The following is an 18808-nucleotide window of genomic DNA, read 5'->3' as shown; positions in this document are numbered from 1 at the left end:
GTTTGGTATCATTACAGCCACTGTTGTAGAAAATATAGTTATATACACCTACATGAACAGTTGATATGATTTGTGTATCTACATGTCTCAAGACAATATAAATATATGCACTCAGCTTTGAAGACATGCATCTTTCTTGAGTTACCCCTTTGAACACATCATTTGCAATGTAAAAAATAAATCTGTAAACCTTGCAGCATTTCTAACAAAGTAAATGCAAGTCTATTTTAAAGAAAAAAGTAAGAAGTTATTTCATTTGAATCATATTCTAATGATAAAGGAAAGGAAGGAAAGGAAGAAAGTATGAAAGGAAGAAGAAAGAAATTACACACTAACTTGGCAGCTGACATCCATTCCAGCCTCCAGAAGCACCTGTACAACAGCTTTGTGGCCATTACGTGCAGCAAGATGCAAAGGAGTGTGTTTTCTTGTATTACAGTTCATCAGGTTTGGATACGCTTTAATGATCATTTTTACAACACGTAGACGTCCATAAAGTGCTGCCAGATCCAGAGGTGTTTCCAGTTTGTTGTTCCTTATTGTAGGGTCTGTCAGCTCTTCCAACAGAACAGCAACAACTTCTGAATGACCATACTGAGCTGCACAATGCAGTGCTGTTTCATTTTCATTGTTCTGTTAAAGCAAAATAAAAGCTTCAGAAATTCATGTTTAATCATATAATAGAACTGTTCAGCTTCCATGAGATCACTACAGAAGCAGGGTTCCTAATATAATGTATGGTAATGTATGTTAAATGCTTCAAAATTACTCCACTAAAATTTTACTAATAATACATAATTACTTCAGCTTTGTGGCTCTCAAGAAGATCAGGTGTCCACATTGCTCCCAATCCATTTCTAACAATGTGCTCCCAAAAACCTTGTAGGCTCATGATACACCAAAATCTGTAAGACTCCTTGATTCAACTGTTCCTGAAATCATATGTGAGTCCCTCTCTTAGAAACACTCTGACACTGAAGTCTCTCTTCTCATTTTTGCTGGTTTTGTACCATAGCAGTTTGTTACTAGATAAGTGAATTATGGAGAAAAACTGTGCAATGAAAATATATCAGGCACAAGTTAGTTTCATGTATCACTATAAAAAGCTACTATTGAGACAACAATTAAAGTTTGGAAGAATACAAAATAGCAACTGTAGGAAGACTTAACACATCACTTAAGCAGTTAAGTCTTCTCAGCGCTCCAGGGAGAGATATGTGTGTGTTTTTAGGGCACATGAGTATGTGTATGCTGTGGACTGAATAGGTTTTTCCTTTATAAAGCAATGCCCCCCAAGTCTTTCCCAAAACACTATTCAATAAATTTAATAATAAATATTGAGGCTAAGCAGTACCTTCTTTAATTGCTTTCTTCCAGTTCTGTCTGTATACTTGCAATCCCAAAGAGACAAATAACTTCAGGCAAAGAGGAAGGAAATAATTTATACAGCTCTCTGGATTCTATATGCCATCTATATTATTAATATATTATATATAATCTCTATATAGCCTTAAAATAGGTTAGACTCTATAAATTTTGGAAGTATGTACTCCGAATGTCTCTTCTGATACATGATTTATAAAATGTTATGACAGTTTATGAAATGTTGTAAAAGTAGAAAGCCAATAAGCTAACATGTCATATAAAGAAATAAAAAATTAATGTAAATTCAGAAAAGATACTAAAGAAAGGTAGAAATGTAATTCTAAAGAAAGGAGAAGTGATAAATCTGAATCCATAGTTCTATCTCTCAAGGAAACAACTGAAGAAAGTTCAGAGGACAGAGAACTAAAAATAGAAAAAAAAAATGTCTTTTTGAAAGACAAAAACAGTGAGAGATTTAGAGAAATGAGGCTTTGGACTCTTACTCATAAGCCAGCGAGCAAAAGAATATCCATCCTGCGCAGTACAAACTAGAAAGATGGAAAGGGGAAAAACTTTTGGTTTTGGTTATGGTGTTTCTAACTATATAACCAAGAACTTAATGCTTGGGTTTGGGGTTTTAACTTCATTGCTGTCATTTTCATCTCTTCTTGTAATTTAAAGTGACTCAGATGAACTTGGGAAACGGAAGAGACAGATAAATACATTTAGGTAAAACAGTGTTGCAGTTAAACTCTTCTGATGTCTGCACCACCACACAAAATCCGAGAGACCGGAATGTGTTTCCTTCTAAACTGCAAGACATAGGCTGGAGAAAAGCCAGGTAGAAAGTGAGAAGCTTCCATTGGCAGACATAGCTTGATGAACAGTAAGTATTTGAATCATTGTGCATTATTCAGACCACCATGTGCTCTTTCTTTATTACGTAGACCATAAATTCAGATTAAAAGACATCACAATACTACATGGTTGCAACGATCTATCAACCACCTGTGATAAGCTTTTTGTGCTCTAATGACTTCTAATGTATCCTTTGCACAGGACTAGGCAAAGCAATTTTCTTATGTACAGTGGTATACCCACAAATCACAAGTACAGTTTATTAAAATCTGTTTTTAAGTTTTCAATACTTCATGGACAGATAGAGGAATAGGCAATCGCAGCCTAATTTTGTGTACAATTAAGTATGAAAATCAGATAACTGCACATAAAATGGCCAATTATGGTAATTTTTGCCTACAGTTACTCTATATATCCAATGGAAATAGTTACACAAAGAAATTAGATGTATAAGTATATTCATATTCTGGGAGGTGAATAGCAAAATACATGCTTACAACTGTAACTATCTGTCCAATATCTGCTCATGTTCGAATTTTTTTCAAGAATTTATGGATATTACTTAAAGTACTAGGAATCTTATGCCAATGATCCAATATTGTAGCTTAAAAGTATTCTGATTAAATGTTTAAAGAGACATAAAAATTAAATTTGCTATGGTCCTTTTCTCAAAATGTGGTGATAGATATAGACACATAGAGACCAAACAGTCCAAATCACTATTGCTGAGTAGCCAACTGAAATTTGCTCCCTCTAAATAAAGAATATCCAGCTGAATTTTCATGCAAGGGCATATTTACAGAAAAGTATATTTTAAAACAGCATGGTGCACAGAGATAACAAAATGTTACTATTTTCAAATATACATTGTTGAACATTTTTCTATGCTTTGTATTTGCCAAATTAAACCTATATTTCACTTAATGACCAACTGATACAAAATTATAAAGAACTAGGTATCAGAGAAATAAAGCAGAAGAATCCAATCTGGGCAAACATGATAATTAAACTACCTACATATATGCAGTCAGAACAGGCATTGTATATATTGTGTCATCAGAGCTGAGAGGTGTTACCTAATTAGAACTCTACTAAAACATCCTTCCCTCTTCGAAATGTAAATTAATCAAAGACAGAATGATTTTTAACTTTCAAAGAGTAAATTAAAACTTGTTTAACTGCCCTCTAAATTTATCTGCTTTGACAATTTAGTACTACTTATATAAATCACCTTGGAATCATGAGGTTTTTCTGAGGAGGGAGGAGAGAGGTTTTATGTAGGTTTTGACAGAGTCTGCCATCTTCAAATTTAGGAAAGACTAGAGAGATACAGTTGGTTCAGCATTCCCAGAGAGACCCCTAAGATAATGGAGGCTCTAATGTGTATTTCCTGGACTGGAAGAAACTATCTTCCTCTTCTCACCCCTCAGGGAAAGATGGCCATGAATGTCTGTCAGCCTTATGAGTTTCCTCCTTAAGAAATTTGTTTAAAGAAGACATACTGTAAGAATAATAATTGAAAAAACCGCCAATATATGAAGATATTTATTTTAACAATTGAAATGATGTGATTTCCCTGCTCCCACAAATGCTATTAGTTCTGACAGGTCTTTTGTATGGTCAAACCTAACTCAGGTGTAAATCTATTGATTTGTAGTAGTAGTAGGTAGGTAGTTTGTCTTCATATCTCTAAAGTAACACACTATTTTGAAGCAATATATGAAAGATGTGAAAAAATATTCTTGAAGAAATTACTAATAATTTAGTACTACTGCCTATATTTTCAGTCCCAAGTGTAAACAACTGCTCCTGGAGTACAGAAAGTTTATGTGTTAACAGCCACTGCAGTGAGCAGTTAATCTGCCATAAAATGTCTAAATGCAAGTTACCATTCTGTAATTAGAGCTTCAAATATGATATCCAAGCGCTAAATAATACATAGTGCTGAAGAAAAAGATTAGAATTCTTGTAGGAATTTCAGATGCTTCATTACGTGTTACAAACTACAAGATAGACCCTACGAATGAGTGATTCTAAGAACAAAAAAATTAAGAAATCAAAACCAAGTGAAGACATACAAAATGTAAGATAAAAAAACTAGACCAACATTATGCAAACACAGTGTAAAACAGAAGTCTCTAATATTCACAATTAATAATATTTTAACCAAGCAGCTACTCTTATGGCCCAGTGGACCTCTTTCAGAAATAAGGAAACCATTCTATGATTCAGCTTTTAATATTTTTTTAATTTTCTTCTTCATTATTTGTTACATGGGTCTCTTTGTGGGCATGATCCTGACATTTTGTAGTCCTTCTCTGAATCCATTCTCTTCCACATGCAGCCAGAACTCATGCTTGTGTGGCTGAATTGTGCCTTCACAGCACTGCATCTCATCAGTATTGCAGGCTGTACTACAAATTTCGCTACTAAGAATGCATGCCACTGCCAAATGTAGAACATATCTTGAGGTCTATTCATTAGAGGAGAGATTAGCAAATACATCATAGAGACAGTTATTGTAGCTTGGCAGTCTGATAGTGAAGTAGTACAGGACATATCAAGAGAATGAATGGCTATCATGAATATTATATAGGCCCTTGTGAAGCCTCTATTAAACTGTGGGTAAATTTAGGACTTCTGTTGCATAGCTGTGTAGTAGGATATTTTTGTCAAGCAAGTTTTAAAGCTCCTAAAGTCTATGCAAGTACTGTACAACCAATAATGACTCAAGTAGTGATTTAACAGACCTTCCCAAAGAATGTTCAACTTCTTTATTATAAATGCTTTTTGATGATGAACTTGAAAAGGAAGACTTCCTAAATCATGAAGCCATTTCTTTGTCACATAAGCCTAATGTCAAGTAACTAAATGAGACATTTGTTATGAAAAGCTTTTTGCTGTTTTCTCAGTTACAAAACAAGCACTTCAGTTAAAATTAAAGAAGGATGGAACAATGCGAGACTTTGAAAACATCTAACCGTATACTCAGTATCCTCAAGAATAGTCAACTAGAGAGGGAAAAAATACAAAAATAAGGCTTTAATGACTAAATAATTAAACAGAGGAGAAAAAAAAAAAGAAACAATATATCCAAGACAGAGAGAGGAATGATGCCAGGATGGTCTTACCATATGCATCAAATCAGGAAGACAGTTTCCTGAGAAGTTCCACCAAAAAGTTAATCATTCTGAAAAAATAAAGGAAGTTTGCCTGCAAAGTACTCAGTGGGAATCAAAATCAAATCTACTGACTTTCAATTGAAATTCACCTTTACTTATGTAAACATTGTATAAAACAGTAATCTAGTTGACTACGACGAAAAAATTTTTCTTCCAATTTATTTCTGTAATTGGCTCAAATCAAAAAGATGGCTCCTGCATATTTTGTCTTCTGAATAAAGTAGAGTAAGAGTTGCAAGGGAAATCGAAATTCATCCACGTAGTCTCTAATTTTAGGGGAAGGGGTAAAATCAAATGCAGAACTTGAAAAATATTGGTTTTGCAGGCTATTTTGGAAATTAACTGTACTCCTAGAAGTCCTTGAGGTGTCACTGGGAGAAGTACATAATGTCTGTGCTTCATTTTGATGTTTTGAAGAAGTCAGTAAATAAGTTAGATGTTAGGTATTTACATATTATAAATGCATCTTGAACTCTTCTCCTTCATATTTCAGAAGTGTCAAACAATATTAAAGAAATGGGAGTGGTTTCTGTGACCATTACAATTTGATGCACCAGTAAATTCTACAGTACACTGAATACATCAATTTAAGATAAAAGCCATGCTATGTGCATAAAGAAAAAGAGAGAACATCACCAAGAAATTTCAGAACCATTCACATTTTTTCTGGTAAATTTTTCACTATTCATTTTCCGTACATATATATATATATACTAAAATCATACTTTGAGCTTTATGTTTATTCCTGATGTCACTCATCTTTTTTTTCCTGCAAAAAAACACTACCTATTGACCTGTATGTGGCTGTTATTTATTAACCATTTTTCATAGATTAGGATTTGTTATCAGTTATGTTAATTTATGATGAGAATTGCCATAATAAATCTTTGTGCTATCCAGATGTCCTTATATAAATAAACATGTAAGTAGTTTGACTGTGTTTTATTTGGTATTATTTAATAACAAGTCTTGATCTCATACTACATATTTGAAATTAATTCCATTGATAATTTACATAATTTTAAGTCTTCATCAATGAAGTTAAACACTTATATTTTTGTAATTTCACCATATTTTGTAATTTAAAAAATACAACATACCTGTCAATTAAGAATTCTGTATTAAACAGTGACAGAATTCTTCTTACATAATTGTTATGCTATAACCATGTTCTTTGTGTAGTTGCCAGTCTATATTCCACAACCCCCACAAAATAATTGTCCTTTAACTGTTTGACTCTTTACTGGTTTTTTCCAATTTTATGTAATAGGAACAGTAGGGGGCATTCAGAGCTTTAGATGCTGGATATGGCTCGATATGATCCTATGATGCTACTTAACTGCAATTTAGAAGTGTAGAATGCAGTTCAATCAATTTACAGAATACCATATTAAATTCATTATTTCATGTAATATACATTATACCATCATGAGCTTGTAATTTACTTCATTTGCTGTTCATTACTTTCACTTAAGTTTTTAGAAGGGTTTCATTTACACAGAATGTTAGGAAGGTAGAGGAAAAGAAAACATTTATTACAAATTGGTTGCAATTAATTTTAAATCATGAAAAAAATTATTTTCTCAAACTGAAAACAATTACGCTTTTAATGTGATCCTTAAAACAAACAAAACAACCAACCAGGAGAAAAAAAGACTGACTTGAGTACAGTATTTGCTGTGGTGAGAAAGTGTCATGAAAAATGGCTATCCTTCTCTCCAACTTTCAGAAGAAAAAGGAAGGAAGAAAAATAGGCCAGGATTTCTTATAAGCTGTAGCTTCAGTTCCACAGATGTGAGAGAAGTTATGAGAGCTATGAAGAGTCACCTGCCTTATAAAGCCTATCTGCAAATAAGCAAAAGCCTCAGAAGCCTACAGGCTCATAAGAATGTACAACAGGTATTAGAGTGAGGATGCCACTTAGGTGTTATTTGAGGACATGTGGGTGGAGGTGGCTCTATATCAAGATGGCATTTCCCTCTTTTCTTGATACAGATAGTATTCTCCTGCGCAGAGCGCTAATTAGCAGGGGAAAGTAGGTGCCAGCAAAGTAGTCCACATACTAAAGCTGGCCATTGTCCAGAGTGGAATACCAAGGAATTTACAAGGTCAGAAAAACTCTGTATGCTTAACTTCAAAGTTTAATATGATCAAGATTCCCTTAAAAGACTTAAGGTGTAGCATTTCTTATGAGGATTGCTCATGAATTTTCTATTATAAAGTTTTTGGGTAAAATTAATAGATGGCAGGATGACCTGTTTGAGTCAGTGGGGTATATAATCAGATGTATCCCCGCTTATTTGCTCCAGTGATCAAACCAGAAACAGCACATCTAATCAAGTTCAAGAATATTCTAGAAGTCTGGATGTATATGTGAGACTGGGGAGAAGTAGGTTTGAATTTACATTTCTCTTTCTGATCTTACTAAAATATCTTTTTCACTATCCCTCTCTCTGAAGTTCCTACATAGCTTCCAGTTTTCTGTCAGTATACAATCTCTTCAAGAAATGGGTAACACGAAATCAGAAAGCTGTTTTTTGTTTTGTTGCATAAATAAAACTGAAAAAAATTCTCTCCTAGACAAAAGGGAATCCTACAATTCAACTAGTTTCATCCTACATAAAATAGCTAATGAGAATGAGAAAGTTGAAGAAACTCCTAATCTGCAACTCAAAGCACAGAATCACAAATTTTGGGGTTTATGTTTTTCCTTGGATAAGTCAGAGTGTTATAGGATTTCCCAGAAGACTGTCACATGGGCATATTCTATTACATTATTTTCCTATATTTCCTGCACTAATACTTGATATTCATATCATAGTTATTGTATGTATTCAAATGGCTAACTGTGTAACCTCAGATATCAAATAGATTATTCAAGGTATGGCATCTCACACTAGTTAAGTGTTTGCAATGTAAGTCTCACATTTCTTATTTTCTAACCATTTGCCTTCTGGCCACACTAATATAGGCACTGAGAGTACAACTCATTTCTCAGATTGCACTTTACCATTTGAGGTGCCGTAGGTTACCAGGTGTTACCCCACCTGGAGTTCAGCACCCACTCCACCAGGACCTGTGTTTGGGTAATTGAATCCTGCCTTACTTTTGGTCACCTGAATAACCCTGTTGGCTCCTGTGATTACACAGACCAGACCTATGTGGAACCAAATGGTGCAATGTAGGCAATTACAGTTTAGATCTGAATCTAGAGCTGACTCCCACCTTTACATTCCAATAACTCCCTGATTACCCTGGCAAATTCAATAGCTTAATGGTTACTACTTGTACTTCACAGCCTACTTCCAGTCCTTAAGCAGTTCAGCCTACTATAGATGGTGTCAAATTTTAATCACCTTCTTTCTCTTTTTAAATGCTGGCCCTATGAATGGACCAGATAAAAATATACAGAATAAAAAGAGAAGGTGTGCCATATGTCTGACAACAGAATGCAACATACTTATACTGCCCTTACTCACTGTAATACTCTCATTATTTTTTCTTGGTATATATGTGTCCTTTCTGTTGCACATGCATAGATGCAGTCCATCTGGTTTGTCATTTATCTCTTCATATCTGTTAATTTACAGTACACTTAAAATATACCAAGGATGTTAATTTTATCTCAAAGGTTTTCAGGACTTTAATATTTAACACAGTAAAAAAGATGCAGAGTTTATGCAAATTTGCATCCATAATTAAAAGATGCATAGAGTATGTCTTCACACAATTTTTCAAAAACAAGCAAAAGGTTTTTCCATACTTTTTAAATCTAATATTCTTTAGGTCAGTGCCCATCCATAATAAAGGTATCTGATATGCTTATAATGGAAGATTTTATCAGTCTTGGAAAAGAAATTACTGAAACAATGGAAAATAGGCTTTTTTTTAACTTGGCTATAAATTTGTCAGACCTAAAGAATATTTGCTGCTCTTTTCCGTTGATGTACGCAAATATTTTTTATCACACTTCACCTGTTCATTCACTCGGGAGTGTGATGGTCCGTGATGGATGAGAATCTTCACAATATCTACATCTCCTCTCCAAGCAGCCAAGTGAATAGGAAAATAACCCTTATTATCTGCCACATTAGTTGATGCTTCATACTGAAGTAATTTGAGAACTATATCCCTGGAAAACAGGAGGTAAATCTAAAAATTGACAGAAAGCTTATTTTATTAAGTTTTTACATGAACATACATATTACCAAAATTTTTATCCTGGATAATAGAAAAAAAAACCTGTGTGTCAAGCAAAACATAGAATAAGTGAAGACCAATAATTTCGAAAAATTAAATAGACTGTAAAATATAGCCAAAATTTTATTAATTTTAGTGATTCTTACTTCTTATCAATACCACCAATATTATCACCAGTTCTCTGAATCTGTTTCTTTCAGTAGGATCACCTTGCCAAAGAATCACTTTTAGAATTTGCCAGTCCAGGCAATGTGCATGTCCCTCAGACATTAAAGGCAGAGAAGTACTCTTGTCCCCAGCATTGCTGAGTTCTGGAGGCAGGAAGACAAGAGGGTAGTTTTATGGACATGATTCTCACAGTAAGGCTTAAGTAACAATTTTTCCTCTTCTTTAAAACATTGTCTCAAAGATAGTTAAAAAACAATGTAATGATGATCTAGCTAGATATATACTATCTTCTATGAAAGAACTGCTTCTATTTTCATTTCCCACATGCAGCTTCCTTATAATAGTGAGGAAAGAAGTGACTTATTATCATTTTAATTCTTTTTATATTACTTTCAGTATTTTTGGTGTGACTTATCATACATTAAATGAAAGACTGGTATAAGTTGGTATGTTCCATCCCTGATTTTTAAGCAGTCTCCTGTACTTAAGTTCACAAGCTAAACATAAAAATTAACTGTGTGGTATGATAATGTTATCGAGTATTTCAGAAAGTAAATAAATTCTGTCTTATTGCTGCACTTGACGTCTCAGAGTTTGACATAGTCAGGCCTCATTAGTTCTTAAGCTAACAGAATCTATGATCCAGTGTGGGCAGTTCTACACACATTTTTTACTGAATATGGAAACACTGACTTACTGATTTGGCTCAAAAAATCATTGGGGGGAGGAAGCTCGGTGTAGCCTATGTTATGTCTAAAAATTAAACCTGTGACTACAAATTAGGACAGAAGACATATCTGAGGCAATTAGTCCCCCAACCTTGATGGAACCTTATTTAATTTCCTATTGAGAAAAAAACATGGTGAGTTATGAGGGACAAAAGAAACTCTCAGGTAACTTCAAAAGATACGGAGTCATCACATCTAGGCTTTGAGGAGAATTTAAGCTGGATTTTGGTTATTCCTGACAAGGTCAAATAACATAAAAACAACCAAGAAAGAGGAGCTCTACTATAGAAGGACTTTTGCTACACAGAAACTTCCAGGAAAGTGAATCCTGAGGGAAACATTTTAGCACACATAAGGTTTGAGAGACTTCTCATATCATAATAGTTGATGATGTAATAGATGGTCTAATGAAAGCTAGATACACAGTTGTTTGAAAGGGACACAAACCAAAAGAAGTATAAATTGAACTAAGTGGGAGAAAATTAGCAAAAAGCCCTCCACAGCTGAAATCTATAGATAACAATACACAGGAACTATCGGGATGAGTCTATTGCAAGATTCAAGCTACAAAATAGAACATACATCTCCTTCATCCTTCAAGAATGCCCTGACCCACCACACTTATCTAGGGTGGTTCTTTTTTAGCACTTTGCCAGAACTTTTTCATTTTGTAGAAATAAATTTCAGAGAGAAGACTGAGAGTCCTTAGCCCAGTAACATTATTGGGCTAAGTAAAATTATTTAGGGAGACTGAGATTCCAGTGATTGCCCCAGATATGATTTAATTACTTATATAAAGCAGAATAGTTTCTGAAGGAAAGAGAACTATGTCAGAATAATGAAGGAAGAGGGAATTCATCACATACAGTGATCAAGCAGGGATTTGAATACTGGTGTCCAATAAGTATCCCAGCCAAAAATTATTGGTTTGGTCATTAGGTCTCGTGTTCTCACTTTTCCTAAAAAACTCAAGTATCTCAGGTTCAACCTAATGTAAAGCGGGAAAAATTAAAACCCCAAAGATTTTAAAAGGACAAGAACGTCCCCTAAGAGGGAAGATTCTTGTATCAGAAGATTGTACATAGTTTTGATTTTGAATATCAAGCCTGAAATCTGAAATAGAGTGTAAAGTTATTTATTTGTCATTTGTAGTGACTAACAAAATTAGAACCACCAGGTGTCTGTCCAATTCTCTTGCAGCAGGAGCAGTATGATGGCTTGGATAACAGGTCCTGAAACTTCATGATTCATCACGAAATACCTCATGACGTATTTCAGTGTACTTTAATATAACAAGGTATAAATGGGATATCAGTAACTGCTACTTACCCTGCTGTGAGTGTAAGGGGTCATAGCAGCCAGCATTGGACTTTTCAAAAGCTGCAGTTATATATGTGGCTAAACATTAAGTCCATATTTTTAAGTCCTCCCAAACCTCAGGAGAAGTTTGGCACACACTGTGTCTGAAATGTTTTGGTATTTTATAGTTTTTTTGTATATTGTACGGTTTGAGACTTTATAGTTTATATTGGTAGAATTCACTTGAAATCTCTGATAGTTTCAGTGTTTATAAAGTAATATTTTTAGTTTGCTCTGTAACTATTGGTTTGTTGCCAATATTAAACATACTAAACTCAGTTTTTGTCTATTTAAAACCAGCAATCTTTGCGAGCTAGCACTTCAGCTTTTGTCAGCCAAAAATGAGCAACAGCACAAGAAACAATCCATAAATTATGAACAAAAAGGCTGAGTTTAACAGATCATATTAAGGAGTTAGACCTAATTCCATGGAAGTAGAAATATATTAATGGATGATTCTGATCTTCCTACAGAGCTCAAACTTTGGAAAAGGCATGGTATCTAATTTAACAGTATTTTAACTTCACATATTTATTTAGAAGCAGAATATCCTATATTCACCAAAAGATTAATCTTTCCTAAAGAAAATATGCAGGTTTCTAGAATATAATTAAAGACACATCCTAATGTCTTAATTTTTCCATGAAAGAATGCAAAAATGGTGCAATGAGTAAATTAAACACATAATTATTATGTATATCTTATGGACAGTCCAAAATCACATTAAAGTTAGTTCAAATCACTCTTAATTTCAGTTGGTTTTTGGGGAGTTCCTTATCTCCCACAGAGGAATTAACCAAAGCTTTATGTTAGAATTTTCTTTAGTGAAAATCCAGTCAGTGTTAATACCATCACTCTGCAAACAGGATAGTTGGACTGCATTAAGTGGGGCAGCTCTTACCTTGGTTACAACGGGGTCCACCCCACTAGAAATTTCTAGACTTCATTAAAACCTTTCTTTCTTGTTCTGCCTTAATAACAACATGCAGTTGGCAGAAAAATACAATGGAGGTAATATGTAGCAGGAGGAAAATGTAACAGCAGAGATAACATAGAACAAATAACAGTGTCTAAAACAAAATGCCTAGCAAGTTTCCAGATTTTTTTCAATGCCTTAAGTAGTTCACCTGCTCTGGTGGGCCTGTGCAGTGCCCCTCAGTGGGGATTTTCCATGCTTTCCCCTAAAATTGTTGAGACATGCATGTGGCAGCTTGGATGGACAACAGCACCTTGAGAAAAGCTGTAAGGTCCCATGTGAGGTAATAGCCTTTTTTTTCTCTGCTTCCAAGTGTATAATTACTAAATATTCTTTTTATGCTAATTTGCTTTGATGATGATTAATCTTTACTGTTTTGTTTAACAAAACTGTAAACGTTCAACACACTATACGTGTATACATACACACAAAAGTATACTACAAAATTTTCTGCTGCAATTTCCCAGCAACCAAAAAGCACAAGAGCTACAACTAGTAACAATAATAAATGTACTCAAAATCAAGGAAGAATTTGGAAGAAAGAGTACATAATCAACAGCTTATAAACTGCATTTCCCATTTGTCATTACCACGTGCTGATATTGATGACAGTGTCAAAGCATTCTATATTAATATATCCCATGGGAAAAATGACTATTTCAGTAAGTCAAAGTTTCTCAGCTTTCAGTGAAAACCTCAGTGCGATGTTATATATTTCTATATATTTATATATTTCTATGTTACACAGCTAAATACCATTCTACATAAAAAACAAATGTGAGGCACTTACTTGTGTCCGTTTAAAGCTGCATGATGTAAAGCAGTATAACCTGAACTGTCTGTGCAGTTTATGTTTGGTCCTCGCCAGATGCTGCAAATAAAGCAAAATTGTGAAGTTAATTTTTTGGCTTGGCAAGTACAGACGTGTCAGAAATTTGATGTACAAATAATCTAAAGATCTCTGCAACAAGTGTGATTAAACTTTAAGAGATTAATTACCTTAAAAAGAATATAAAATAGCAAATGTCATCTTGATATCAATATAATTTATAAAAATAATTTTACACATTCATTTTTATAGTAGTCATGAACTTTATGTAGGGCAGTCTTAAAGACTAATGACTCTTCTGTCACTTCAATTAGATCTGTTCTCCCTCTATTACTCTGGTAATTACACTGAGTTTATAATCTGACTTTGCACTACTTTTTCACAAGTTTTCATTGACTTTAGGTCAGTTAGTCTGGAATCAAACAAACATAAGATTAGTGAGAACCCCTTTAAAAGGGCAGTAAATTTATTCTTTTTGCTTGACTTGATATTTTAGCTCCCACTTTAACTGATTATATTTTTTAAATAAATTAAATATGCCTTTAAAATAAGTTAATTAAATTATGTTGCTTCCTTTTTTTTTCCCTTTTGTTATCTTTCTGTATTTTACAGTCACCTTCATTATATGTCCGGTGTAAACAGTTTCACCACCTATTATGGACTCTTCAAAAACCACTAAAGGAGATATTTTGTTTCAAAGTTGAAAAACATGGCTGCTAATCTACCAAAACCAACAACAAAACCAAATAGTGGAAACTGAATAACAGAGGCATATTGAATACCCACAGGTATTTTTCTAACCAACTACATTTGAAACTAAGTGTATCCTTTGTAGAAGCAATTTATTCTTCTGCATCACAGTTTCCAATCATTAGTATTAAAATTTCCAGGACACAAAATCATGAGCCCTGAATTACAATTTGTTTTCTTTAGTTTCTAATACAGTGTTAAACAGTCATTGGCAAGCCACATTTTTGCTTCACTTCGTACCTTAGAATCAAGTGCTGTAGTTTAAAGAAAATAAGCTGAAGCTAATAGGGAAAAGGAATTCTTCATATTGACATTTTTCATTATCTACATGAATAAAATGGCACGGTATGCTTAACATATGTTTTTTAGAATTATATACTACAGAATCTGTATTTTACTACCTAGAAAATGGAATATATGCATATGCACACACACACACTACGGAATACTGATGTAGACTGGTCTCTTTTTCAATGTGTGTGTTTGAATGATTCATTAGCTCATAAACTTAAGCACTTGTTTTTCTGCAAGTAATACTGGGTGCATACAGAATTATTTGGGTGATACACTGTGTTCTGCAGTGAGTGTAATTCTACATAATGCTAGGTATCTCACCTCTCCCTGCAATTTAATTTCTTGGAAGAAGACAATTGAATTATTTTCTTGGGTGCAAAGAAGAAAAAAAATAGGTAACTTTTTTTAAAAAATCTGCTCAGACACTTACAGATGTTCTTTTCCACAGAAGGCAACTTCCAGCTAAGAAAAGTCACTCTAATCTTTTCAATTCAAGGAAATTATTTTAACTTCATGAAATAGTAAAAACTGAGTCCTCGAACTGATAGCTTCTCTGTAATAGACAGATGTGATTTATATGCAAAGAAAAACTGTCTTTATCTATTGGAAAGAAAGAAGTCCTTATCTATTGATACTCTATAACCTTTCATACTTTTGCATAATTTTTATTCATTATTTTCTGATCTATTGGATTATATTTTCATCACTTTATTTATACCAACTAATAGGAGAATGAAGAAAAAAAAGTGGTATAGAAAGTAGCATTTTAAATATTAAAAAAATACACAAACAACCAGAATAAAATTTACTTGGTTTTGCTAGCTTGCTTGCTTTGGCTTACAGTTGTTAGGACTTGTCTGTTGGTTGTTTTTTCAAAATGCAAGGGATCTATGAGTTCATATATTATTCATGATGCACTGGGCATCACGAATAATATTTTTAAAAAACATTAAAAAAACTCAAAGAAAAACTAAAAAAAACCATACCAAAACCCTGCCAAAAAATCTGCATTCTTTCTCCCCTATTTTTCTACTTTAATTCATGCATTATTTAAAACATTATTATACTTCCTGAGTCTGGTCTTAGGAAATATTTTTTGACTGAAACTATACTGATTTTAAAAAAAAAGTCCTCTGAAACTTTATTAGTGAGTATATAAATGCACCTATGTGAAACTCCTCAGGACACACAGGTTGGGAGGTTGAGAGACAAAGGACAAAAGACAGTGTCACCGATGACTCAGAGACACAAGACAGGATGGACAAACTAATCACTGTCAGCTTCCAAGCGGTACACAAAGACATGCTCAAAATCACAGCTTGGTTAACAAACTAAAGAACGCAGCAAACAAGAGCAGGACTTGGCTACAAGCACCTCTTTTCCCTTGGACCGGTGCAGAAATCCCCTCCTAGGTGGTCTCGCATTCTACAGTATTGCAACATTATTTTCTACAAATGGGATGCAGGGCCAGTATACACAGGGCCTATTTATGCATTAATGACTGAGAATCAAATTCAAATTGGACAGTCTGTGAATGCAAGTTCTTACACTCTAAAAGTTCTGGATTCATCTAAAGTTCTTCTCTTGCCATCAGAATACAGCAGGGCAAATGTCCAGTCGCATATTAGCTCTATAAAAAGCACCCAACTTCAAAGAAAAGTAGAGTGCAGATTAAGAAAACTCCTAAAGAGCCCTTCATTGATATCATAAACATATACCATTCGTGAAGAATTATCAAATATATTGATTTATCTGTGTATTAAAACACCTGCGAAAGCAACACTAAGGAGAACCTGGCACAAAACAAATACCATTCAACCACCAGAAAAGGATATTTGTTGACAGAAGATTAGCAGCTCTTTAGAATACTGTTAATATTGAATGTTCCCAAAAACATGTTTTTTCTAATACTTTGATGTGGTCAATAATCAAACTTCTTAAATTGGCATGCATTAGTAAGTTAGGAATTTGTTTTCCTATGTACATCAGTAAGTTAGGAAAATCTTCCTATCACTTCATGAATTTTACTAAAGTAATCGAACCTACTTTTTGTGCAAAAAACCAATTTTTATTCAACAATTAATTAAAACATGATTATCAATTAGTTTCTTCCATTTCATCTTGCCAAAGTAAGGCACAAAGAAACTGAAGTCTGTTATGCTATTTACATTACTGCCAAAAGCAGAGACCTCCTTATTACAGTCTGCTCTCACTGTGGACAAAGAATACTGACCTTTTGAACTGACATCAAATATTAACTGAAAATACTCTTTACTTGGTAAGAAAATGAGTATTTTTTCTTTCTTTTTAATGAGCTGAAGATAATTACATATAAAGCGTAGTATTTCAAAATAAACATGAAAATAACAGACTAAAGAAAAAGATGGTCAGTAGATTTATTTTTTGTTTTGCTACACTTTTTGCCATATGGAAAGAAATAATTGTGAAGTGGCTGTTGTTAAACACATACAGACACAAAAGCAAGGAAATCAAAAGTTAATTCAGCTAATCATCACACAAGCACACTCCCCATCGACAGTGTAAGAACTATGCATGCAAGGTATGCATAATTTTTCCATCGCATTTCCTCTCTGTTCATATATCTTCATCATATTATTTCATTATCATTGTAGTATATCATCACTATTTAGTTATCCATGAACTAATACTTCTGGTCTTTATATGGTAGTTTTGCTAAGGTGAAAGGAAAATATTTTTGGTAAACGATGATAACAGTCTTTAAAAGCCTTAGAAGGCTGCCTGATGACACGAGTGTCTGTCTGCCCATTGGTTTCACTAAACCTTCTCTTATAACTGACTTGTAACTCTTTGGAATTTATTTATTCTCTGAAATGAAGCAGTAAGGAGGAGGATGACACTGGATGGAATCAGTTCCTCCAGAGAAGACAGATAAAGCATGGTGTTCAAGCTTGCATACTTTAGGGTCTAAACCCCGTTGAGGGCAGAGAGGCTCACACAGCCTAGTCCTCATCCTTCCCACTCCTCACCTTCTCTCCTAGGTCCTCAGCATCTCTGGAAGCTCTTCCTAGAGACACCCTGGCTCTTCAGTTCAACAGAAGTAATGAATCTCATCTTGCCAGGTCAGTTTTAATAGCAGGAAATTCTAAGCTTCACCCTCTTTCCACTGATGTTGGTGGCAAACACCAACCAGATATATCTAGTTTCCTTATTGTTCCTCTGTTCCATGAAATAAATACATATTACAGGAACTTGTGTTGTTCTTTATATTACAGGAGAACTTGCGGAACTTGTGTTGGGCCAAAATCTTCCAAAATTTCCATGTTAACAGTTAACCTGACAGAAACACATTGGCTAAAGTTATTTGAGCACACAGCCAGGCTACTATATTCATTAGTCCTCTGCCTACATTCATACACATGGTCAGTTGTGTAGGGTGAGCTTATACAAAGCACATGGACAATTTTACAGAGAATTTTTGAAAATGCAAACTTTTACACAATAATATGTAGCATCATTCAGACACACAACAATAATGGTACTTACTGTGAACATCAGAAAAATAGCTCCCATTCTCTATTTTATGCACAAGTACACCAAATTAACAACTATCTTGCTCTAACCTATATAAATTAGTATTGTTGCTTATCAAATATAGAAGAGTATCATTTCAGTAAATGTGGTACAAGATCTACAGGTATGGTCTATGTTCCGTAAGTTTATCACGGGAACATAAAACTACTGTTGGATGAAGGTATTACAGGTAAATGGAGGTAATTAAAGGTAAATGCAGCTTGCACTCTTCTTTGACAATGAAGACTTACAGAGCTAAAGGAAATTCTCCCATGCAGCATATGTGTAAGGTACAAAGATTCTGCTCAGATATTTAAATTCCCTTACCATCAAGGAATTGTGGACTTCAACTTGGAAACTTGAAGAAATAGTTGGGACAAGTTAACAAAGGAGTATATATATTTGATTCATATCAAGGAGTATATTTGATCCCTCATTAGGGAGATATAGTAGACATTCACAAAACAGTACTTCTGGGATGGTTCTAAGGTTTCTATCTGTAATTCTATGCATCTCTGAAAGGTAGAGAAGGTTTCTTCCACTGTTG

At 34.0% G+C, this 18808-nt stretch overlaps 1 protein-coding gene across 5 annotated transcripts in view; it reads right to left on the bottom strand.

Annotated features, from left to right (window-relative positions):
* The window catches only part of ANKS1B (ankyrin repeat and sterile alpha motif domain containing 1B), a 420219-nt gene that overhangs the window by 365035 nt on the left and 36376 nt on the right, over window positions 1-18808 (bottom strand). For 4 of the 5 annotated variants that reach the window (XM_064655362.1, XM_064655363.1, XM_064655364.1 and 1 more), the window contains exons 2-4: window positions 13627-13707; window positions 9381-9537; window positions 337-633 (exon numbers count right to left, since the gene is read on the bottom strand). In XM_064655362.1, coding sequence (XP_064511432.1) covers window positions 337-633; window positions 9381-9537; window positions 13627-13707 — 535 coding nt within the window. Of the gene's footprint in view, window positions 1-336; window positions 634-9380; window positions 9558-13626; window positions 13708-18808 lie in introns of those variants that run through there. The other variant, XM_064655366.1, reaches the window with a different exon arrangement.

Source organism: Pseudopipra pipra, chromosome 5, assembly GCF_036250125.1.
Source record: "Pseudopipra pipra isolate bDixPip1 chromosome 5, bDixPip1.hap1, whole genome shotgun sequence".
NCBI classification, from domain to species: Eukaryota; Metazoa; Chordata; class Aves; order Passeriformes; family Pipridae; genus Pseudopipra; species Pseudopipra pipra.
The sequence above is the reverse complement of the archived record's forward strand: the minus strand, read 5'-3'. Positions and strand labels throughout refer to the sequence as shown.